Below are 9,173 nucleotides of genomic sequence, written 5' to 3' on the forward strand. Positions count from 1 at the left end.
GAGCAGTTGCCAGCCCATCCTCCCCCCCGGCTCTCCACACTGGCTGCTAGACACAGGTTTGAGTGGCGCTTGGGTTCCTAACTGATCATCCCGACCAGCGGGGTCATCTCCCCGGGGTACCTCCCAGACTGCCTCTCTCCCCGGCCCAGCTCCTTGCTCTCCCCGCATCCCGGAGCCCAGCTCCAGGACCTGTGCTGGGGGCTTTACGCAGATTGATTCATTTACTCCATATAATAATCCCAAAAGGTCAGGATCATCTGTAGTTTTGTGTGAAAAAATGATGCTTAGAGAGGTTAATTCAGTTGTTTTAGGTCACACAGCCAGCTTGCAACACAGTGGAGAACTGAAGCAGTTCTGAACCCGTCCTGTCTTTTCTTCCTCCATGTCTCACTGCTCAGGGGCCCTGTACTCTAAGCTTTCTTCGTGTCTAAGTGTCCCCTAGTGAGTCTAGTGCCAGGTGTCCAGCAGGACAAGGGAGGCAAACCTGCTCCCCGAGAGGAGCACTCCTGTTGGGCCTTCATCCATCTGAGCGAGGCCAGACCTTCCAGAAGTGGGTCACCGAGGGCGGCTGCCTCACTGAGCCCAGGAGGCTGGTGGCAGATTTACTCCTCTGTTGGGGCTTCCCTGATGGCTCCGATGGTAAATAATCTGCCTGCAATGCGGGAGACATGGGTTCGATCCCTGGACTGGGAAGATCCCCTGGAGGGCATGGCAATCCACTCCAGTGTTCTTGCCTGGAGAATCTCCATGGACAGACGAACCTGGCGGGCTACAGTTCATGAGGTGGCAAAGAGTCGGACTGAGTGAATGAGCTCACGTGAGATCTGCTCTCCTCAGTTCCTGCAGGTTCCATGAAGGGGCAGAGGGGCAGTTGTGGGCAGCCACCAGCCAGTTATGGAGCACTGGGCGCTTAGAGCCGTCACTGGTATTCTCTCGCCAGGCCTCACAGCTCCCTCCAATGTTGGTAGCACTAGGTGCACTCTCTTAAGAGTCCTATTTTTTAAAAATATAACCTTATTTGCGTTGTTCTCTTTAACACTGAAACACAGGAGAAAACTCAGCATGGAGACTTATTCTGGCAGCATATAGGTGAGAAGCCCTAGGCCATTCAATCCAAGTTCATCAGGAATGGGGTTCAGAGCCCTGACATGTGCCCAGGTAGCTGGAGCCACAGTGCAGGGAAGAGAAAGCCTAGGCCTCCTGCGTGTCAGGAACTCTTGAAACCTGATGTCTGGGTCTGGGGACTGCTATCTAGCAGGGTCGTGGACACTGGAAGGACATCAGGAGGTCCTGTCACCAGGGGAGGGGTGAAAATCTGGCTAAGTGTAAGACTTTCCCCGTGCTAGAGTCACATGCTGAGGGCTTTCCCAAAGCCAGATAAGAGCCAGGGGGTGAGAGTGAAGCAAAGTAGGTCTGATTCGGTTTATGGATGCACTTTCCATTGACCACATCTGCCCAGCAGTGGGACTGGCAACCAGATTCCAGAAAGGAGTCTGAGCGGGGACCGGCTGCCTTCACAGTGAACCGTGAGGTTGCTGACTGGCTGGCCCACGGCTCCTCCGGGACGACAGTGCGATGTGGGCAAGAGCATCTTGGGCCTGAAACCTAAACTCCAGATTCCTAGTCTGGCTTTACCACCTGTTTAATTTTGCTACTTTGGCCAAGGGTGGCCTGTTTTATATGATCGTGTGTGTGCTGTGTGCTAGGTTGCTTCAGTCGTGTCTGACTCTGTACGACCCCATGGACTATAGCCCTCCAGGCTCCTCTGTCCATGGGATTCTCCAGGCAAGAATGCTGGAGTGGATTGCCCTTCCCTTCTCCAGGGGATCTTCCTGACTCAGGAAGATCAAACAGGCATCTCTTATGTCTAACCTGCATTGGCAGGCAAGTTCTTTACCACTAGAGCCACCTGGGAAGCCCCTTATATGATGGTACCAGTACTCAAGAATACACAAGAGAATTTTCATGATCATTAGAGATGATGGTAAAGCTCTTAGCAGGAAATTACTGACTTTCGCAGTACTATCCCCTGGTAAACTTTCCCTTCTTGCTCGGGGCTTCTGAGGGAGCCATGGGAAGTAGCAGCTGCCACGGCCCAGCCTTTTCTTACCGGTGTCTGCTGTCCCCTTGCACCCCATGCTCTCCTCACCCACTCATGGTCCTGGCCTCCAGCTCAGCTGTCTCCAGTACTACACAGGACCCACCAACGGCACCGCAGAGATGCAGGTGGAGGATGGCTGCGTGGAGAACCCCAAGTATTACAACTACGTGGCCGTGCTGTCCCTCATCGCCACCATCATGCTGGTGCAGGTCAGCCACATGGTCAAGCTCACACTCATGCTGCTCATCGCGGGGGCCGTGGCTGTCATCAACATCTACGCCTGGTGCCCCATCTTTGACGACTACGACCGCAAACGCTTCCAGCAACACGAGTAAGATGAAGCCTGTTTGGAGATCTGCATGGTCTCCCTCCCACCCGCCTCCCCAGTCCCCGCTTCAAGGTCATGGGCCTGCAGTGAGCTGGCCATCTGTCTCTAGGGCTGATCAAAGGCTTGTATGGGAATCAGGGTTCGTGGCTTCTCACAGACGGGTTGGCTGTAATCCCAGGACGGATCCTGTCCCTGCTTGAGGACTGGAAGGCCCAGGTCACCTCAGTGTTAGGCTGGGTGCAAGTATGTGCTGTTATCTGTCCCGACAGCTTTCCGATGGTGGCCTTAGAGAAGATGCAGGTGTTTTCCAGCTCGGGGCTCAATGGCACTGACAGGTAAGTGTGTCTACTTTCCCGTCCTGCCCTGCGTTTCCAGTCCCTTTCTTCAGGAGACAAAATACAACAGGCCAAAGCCCCAGGGTCTCATCCTTCCAGAGGCACACTGTCTGGGACGTTCAAGCTCGAAAAGTCAGCATGTTTCTGTGGGAGGTTGGAGCAGACTTTAGTGCTTATCTGGCCATGCTGGCTTCTCCTGAGGTGAAGAGAATGCAGAGCGGTCTAGAGGGTGGAATAGAGAGCAGGCTGGAGAGGTGGAGAGAGAAGGAGCAGCCACATGGGTGACAGCTGCGGGACAGACCTCAGAAGCCAGAGGAGGAAGGGGCCCTGTGGCATTCAGACTAGAATACCTGGGTTCTTTCCCCACCACAGTGGTTCTCTGTGGGGCCTCAGCAGGCCAGTTTTCCTGAGTCTGTGTCATCTGTTGAAGAGGTTATCAGTAGAATTCTTCAAGATCCCATCTTAGCTCTGAAGTTTTAGAATGTTATGATGCAGTGACTTGACTAGACTTTTAAGTAAGTTTAAAAAAAAGAAAAAAGATTACCTAACAGAGAAGATGGATAGAAGACTTGAATAGGCCTTTCACAAAAGAAGTCTAAAGAGGCACTAATAAATTAAGGGCATTCAAGTAATCAGGATCATGCAAATTAAGAACACCAGGAAAGACTGTCACACACCAACCAGTTTGGCAAAAATTAAGAAGGCTGATAACATCATGGATTATGGTGACCCATACATTCCTGGTGGAAGTATAAATGGTACAACCATTTAAGAAAACAATTTGGAGTTAATTAGTAAAGGTGAAAATAGACCTATGACTCAGTAACTCCACTGCTATGTATACACCTTAGAGAAATTAATGTACATGTTATTTGTCCCCAGATGTGTGTACTAGAATGTCCACAGTTGCACTGTTCATAATAGCCACACACATACAAACATCCAAATCAAAGGAGAACCCCAATGAAATTAAGACTAAGAGGATATGTAAATTGTGGTATGTGCATATAATACCAATCAGCTCCACACAAAAATATGGCCGACAGTTATAGAAAAGCATGGTGCAACTGTGCCCTCATTTCATCACTGAGACGTTAGTCTCTCCCTTCTCCAGATTCCTACATGGTTGCGGCTACTGTTGTGATCAGTCAGGTGATGTGGTATTTAATAATAAACATCCAGGGAGCAGCTCTGAAGGCCTGACGTGGATTCCAAGTGCAGCCAGAACTTTCCAGGAGTTGGCTGGCAGTTAAGACAAAAACCCAGTGATTTCAGAAATTTTTACTGCCCAGTGGGCATCTGGACTTGATATGAAAGTGCTTAAGTGGCTGAGAAAGGTTTCTGGGGTGATAAGAAACAGAATAGCCACGTTAGGATAAAAACTCCCTTGTCAGCAGAGGGCAGCATGGCACACTTTCAACTGAATTCTCTGGGCCCCACAGGCTGCCCCTGGTGCCGTCTAAGTACTCGATGACAGTGATGATCTTTGTCATGATGCTGAGCTTTTACTACTTCTCCCGCCACGTGAGTGCCTGAACACCCACCCCTTCTGCACCGACTTCTCAGGGCCTCCTGAGAAGCAGCCCCGGGATCTAAGAACCCAAGGTCCTGGGGAATGCCGTTTTCCTTACCCCACATGGCATGTGACCCTGGTCAGGCCACCACCTCTGCCATTTTCTGGTCTCTTCCTCAGGAGTATCAATACCAGAACAACAGTTCTTACCTCTTGCTCTGACCTGCTAATGGAAGCCTGGGGGTAGGGCACAAAGCCTGGATAAAATCTCTCATTTCCTAGGCCAGGGGCTCATGGATCTCCACTCATCCTGGCTCTGGGGGTCACTAACACACTGACTACAGAGCCAGAAAGGGAAAGAAGCTGGTGAAATTTTTTTTGGTTAAAAGGAAAAAGAGGAAGAGGGAGGAGAAGTACCCACACAAGGGACTTACTTCCATATTAGCTCAGGAGCCACCCAGTGGCTTGTCAGAGAACTGCAGCCACCTCCAGCCACTTGGCGACTGGAGCCTGCTGGAAATGGGGACTTCTCTTCCCTGCACTGAGATCCCCACTGCTGCCACCACCCACAAGGCCCATCTGTAGCTAAAATGAGGTCCCAGGAGGCCCCTCACATCCTCCTGTAACCACAGAGGCTGGGATCCTCACCCCAGCTGTAGGGTGTAGCCTTTTTTGATGAGATGAATCTTTCTGGGGTTCATTTCCCCTGCTATCCAGCCATCTCCATCTTCCTTTCAGTTTTTCCATGTTGGAACCTCTCAAGTTCCCATTTTTCAACTTTTTTTTGGTTGTTGTTTCACTTTATGGGATCTTAGTTCCCCAAGCAGGGACTGAACCCAGGCCCACAGCAGTGAAAGTACCTGGTCCTAACCACTGGACCACCCGAGAACTCCCTCAAACGGCCAGCTTAGGGCACACACCTTGCCTGTGTCTATATCCATAGGTGGAAAAGCTGGCACGGACACTGTTCTTGTGGAAGATTGAGGTCCACGACCAGAAGGAACGTGTCTATGAGATGCGACGCTGGAATGAAGCCTTGGTCACCAACATGCTACCTGAACACGTGGCACGCCATTTCCTGGGGTCCAAGAAGAGAGATGAGGTGAGGCGCGGCCCCATGCTGGAGCCATGGGGCTGTCTTCTGGCTTTGTCTTCTCGTGACATGGCCTGGGGGTCCAGGTAGGGCTGGACCTACACAGCACCACAGTATTAGAAGCGAAAGAATCTCTTTTGGTGAAGAGCACCACCGTAGACATTGTTTTCGCAAGCCATTATCTCTGTGAGGCCCATTTCAGAAGACGAGGCCTTAGCGGAGCCTACCTTTCTGTCGACTCTGATTGTCCGAGTGGTTCTCATGCCTCACTTCCCAGCTTCCCACTGCCCTCTTTCCTAGAGTTGGGGCTGTTGGCAGGAACTAGCAAAGCTCTTTTTTGGTTTCCAAAGTTGCAATGAGCTACTTTCTAATTCAGTCAGGATAGTCTGGGAGACGTGTGGGTCCAAAAAGTTGAGTGCACATGTCATGGGTGTGAAGGACATTCATTTTTGTAGCATGTCATTAGACTGTCTTTGAGCACTTTGGCCCTGCCTCTCTTTAGGAGCTGTACAGCCAGTCTTATGATGAGATTGGAGTTATGTTTGCCTCCCTGCCCAATTTTGCTGACTTCTACACAGAGGAGAGCATCAATAACGGTGGCATTGAGTGTCTACGCTTCCTCAATGAGATCATCTCAGATTTTGACTCTGTGAGTGACTATCCTGGCCCCCGCATCCTGCCACAAAGCCAGCCCTTCCAGACTGCACCCCAAGAAGTTTGGGAGTTACTTTGGCTGCTGTTTTCCCATAAAAATTCCTCCTCAAAGCGCATGGCCTTCTGGAGTTGTCTGGAAATGTTGGGTCCCAGGTGGGAGCCTGGGAAATCACCTACAAGTTCATAGGATAAGGTCTGGCCAAAAGAAGATTCTGAGGCCCCTCTGGTTCCTCTTATCCTCAAATTCAGATTCAGCAAACATTTATCAGGTATTAATAACTTGTGTACCAGGGGAAATGCTTTTACATACATGTTCAACACTTCAAGACTGGCACTTTTATCCCTGTGTTAATATGGTAGAAACTGAGGCTCAGAAAATCAGGACACTGGCCCAGGATAACATGGCAGATGTTGGCTAAATGAAGCTTTAATAGGAAAACATCTCTCGATGCTTCATGGGTTTGTTGTAATAAAAAAAAAAAAGGGCAGATCTGTCATTTAGTTGGCTCATTCATCTCCCTTGACTGCTGACAATTCTCTCTTAACACTGGCCTCAGCTTCTGGACAATCCCAAGTTCCGGGTCATCACCAAGATCAAGACCATTGGTAGCACCTACATGGCAGCTTCAGGAGTCACCCCAGATGTCAACACCAATGGCTTTACCAGCTCCAACAAGGTAGCTAACCAGCAGTAGCTAGAGGAGATGGATGGGGCAAGAGAGAGGCAGCCCACACGTCACTGGTGGGAAACGGTGTAATAAAAGTAGCTGCCATTAAGTACTCTATTAGCACCATGTGGTACAAATGCAAAATGATTGTTATATTCACATCTTCTTTTCCATTATGGTTATTACAGGATATTGAATAGTTCCCTGTGCTATACAGTAGGACCTTGTTGTTTATCCAGTCTCTGTGTAATAGTTTGCATGTGCTAATCCCAAACTCCTAACCATCCCTCCCCCACCCTACTTGGCAACAAGTCTGCTCTGAGTCTGCTTCTGTCTCATAGATAAGTTCATCTGTGTAATATTTTAGATTCCACATAAAAGTGATATATGGTATTTGTCTTTTGGACCTAGTGTGATAATCTCTAGGTCCATTCATGTTGCTGCAAATGGCTCTTTTTTCATGGCTGAGTAGTATTCCACTGTATATATGTGCCACATCTTTATTCATTCATCTGTCATTGGACATTTGTTTCCACGTCTTCAGTTCAGTTGCTCAGTTGTGTCCGACTCTTTTGAGACCCCATAGACTGCAGCATGCCAGGCTTCCCTGTCCATCACCAACTCCTGGAGCTTACTCAAACTTGTGTCCATTGAGTCGGTGATACCATCCATCTCATCCTCTGTTGTCCCCTTCTCCCACCTTCAATCTTTCCCAGCATCAGGGTCTTTTCCAATGAGTCAGTTCTTCGCATCATGTGGCCAAAGTATTGGAGCTTCAGCATCAGTCCTTCCAATGAATATTTCCTTTAGGAAATATTTAGGACTGATTTCCTTTAGGATGGACTGGTTGGATCTCCTTGCTGTCCAGGGGACTCTCAAGCATCTTTTCCAACACCACCATTCAAAAGCATCAATTCTTCAGCACTCAGCTTTCTTTTACAGTCCTACTCTCACATCCATACATGACTACTTGGCTATTGTAAACAGTGCTGTAATGAACGCTGGGGTGCATATATCGTTAAAAGTTTTCTCCAGATATATACCCAGGACTGCAGGATCATGTGGTAACTCTTTTTGAGGCACCTCTGTATGGTTCTCTGTGGTGGCTGAACCAATTTACATTCCTACCAACAGTGTAGGAGGGCTCCTTCTCTGAACATCCTCTCTAGCATTTGTTATCTGTAGACTTTTTACCAACAGCCATCTCCATTTTATGGATGACCTTAAAAACACATGTCTAGGATGGTGTTTCTAAGCTAGCTGAAGGCGCCCAGCTGGCCCCAGCGCTCACAGCCACTCTCTGGTGCAGGACGAGAAGTCAGACAAGGAGCGCTGGCAGCACCTGGCAGATCTGGCCGATTTTGCGCTGGCCATGAAGGACACGCTCACCAACATCAACAACCAGTCCTTCAACAACTTCATGCTGCGCATTGGTAAGGCCCCTCAGCACGCCCTCTCCTGCTGTGCGCCTCCTCCCCAAGCAGGGGACTCTACAAATCAGGGGAGGGGTCTTGGATAGACCTGATGCACTTCGGGTGGGAAGGGTCACACTTCTCGAGCTGAAGGGACCTTAGGGGTCTTTAGGTCAGTGATCAAACCAAAAATGTGATGCTCAGCCATTCCTGTCCCATGCTGTTTATGATGACCTCCCTTCTGAATCTGGCTGGGGCTTCAGTTTGTCTCCCTTTCCTTGGAATCTTCTGTCACTTCAGTCCTGCCCACTAGGATTAACATCACCCATCATACACTTCTGGGGAGGGGAGTTCTCAATCCTGGGCAAGGTCACAGGAGACTTGAAGTACCAGGTGGGTGGCAAGAGAAACTGGCAACTTCTGCACTAAATTATGTAGCACAGCAGGGTGGCTGACATCTGCTGAGCACAGTGAGGATGAGAAGACTTGATTTCTGTCCTCTGGGAACTCAAGAGTCAGGCTTGAGATCAGGTTATATAACCAGGAGCTTTGTGGCTGGAGTCAGGCAGAAATTGAGGAGTTGGTGGCTTCTGCGATGTGGCTGAGCTCAATTTTGTGACTCCCCCTCAGGAATGAACAAAGGAGGGGTCCTGGCTGGGGTCATTGGAGCCCGGAAACCACACTATGACATCTGGGGCAACACAGTCAACGTAGCCAGCAGGATGGAGTCCACAGGGGTCATGGGCAACATCCAGGTAAGGCCAGGGGACAGAATCAGAACAGTGCATGTGTTGCTGGGCACTGTGGCCTCTGTTCTGTGGGCCCAGAATGTTAAGCGGGTAGTGTTGCCATAAAGAGCAAGAATGGGAAGAGCTGCCTCAGTAGAAGGGAGGAAATATTTCAACTCTATTTGCAAAATGTAGGTTTAAGTTTTGGGTAAGAACATCCTGCCTCTTGGAGTGAACTAGCTAACATTTTAGGCCTCCAAGTGCTCCCCTCAAAACCACCAGATCTTTGTCACTGGGTCTGGCAGGAGAGCTCCACAAAAAAGGCAAAGAAGAGAGAAAAG

At 49.5% G+C, this 9,173-nt stretch overlaps 1 protein-coding gene across 2 annotated transcripts in view; it reads left to right on the plus strand.

Annotated features, from left to right (window-relative positions):
• The window catches only part of ADCY3 (adenylate cyclase 3), an 84,068-nt gene that overhangs the window by 74,419 nt on the left and 476 nt on the right, over window positions 1-9,173 (plus strand). For both annotated transcript variants that reach the window (XM_019970611.2, XM_070799038.1), the window contains 8 exons: window positions 2,173-2,432; window positions 2,699-2,764; window positions 4,207-4,288; window positions 5,221-5,379; window positions 5,873-6,019; window positions 6,582-6,701; window positions 8,002-8,125; window positions 8,735-8,859. In XM_019970611.2, coding sequence (XP_019826170.2) covers window positions 2,173-2,432; window positions 2,699-2,764; window positions 4,207-4,288; window positions 5,221-5,379; window positions 5,873-6,019; window positions 6,582-6,701; window positions 8,002-8,125; window positions 8,735-8,859 — 1,083 coding nt within the window. The remainder of the gene's footprint in view (window positions 1-2,172; window positions 2,433-2,698; window positions 2,765-4,206; window positions 4,289-5,220; window positions 5,380-5,872; window positions 6,020-6,581; window positions 6,702-8,001; window positions 8,126-8,734; window positions 8,860-9,173) is intronic.

This window comes from Bos indicus, chromosome 11 (genome assembly GCF_029378745.1).
Source record: "Bos indicus isolate NIAB-ARS_2022 breed Sahiwal x Tharparkar chromosome 11, NIAB-ARS_B.indTharparkar_mat_pri_1.0, whole genome shotgun sequence".
NCBI classification, from domain to species: Eukaryota; Metazoa; Chordata; class Mammalia; order Artiodactyla; family Bovidae; genus Bos; species Bos indicus.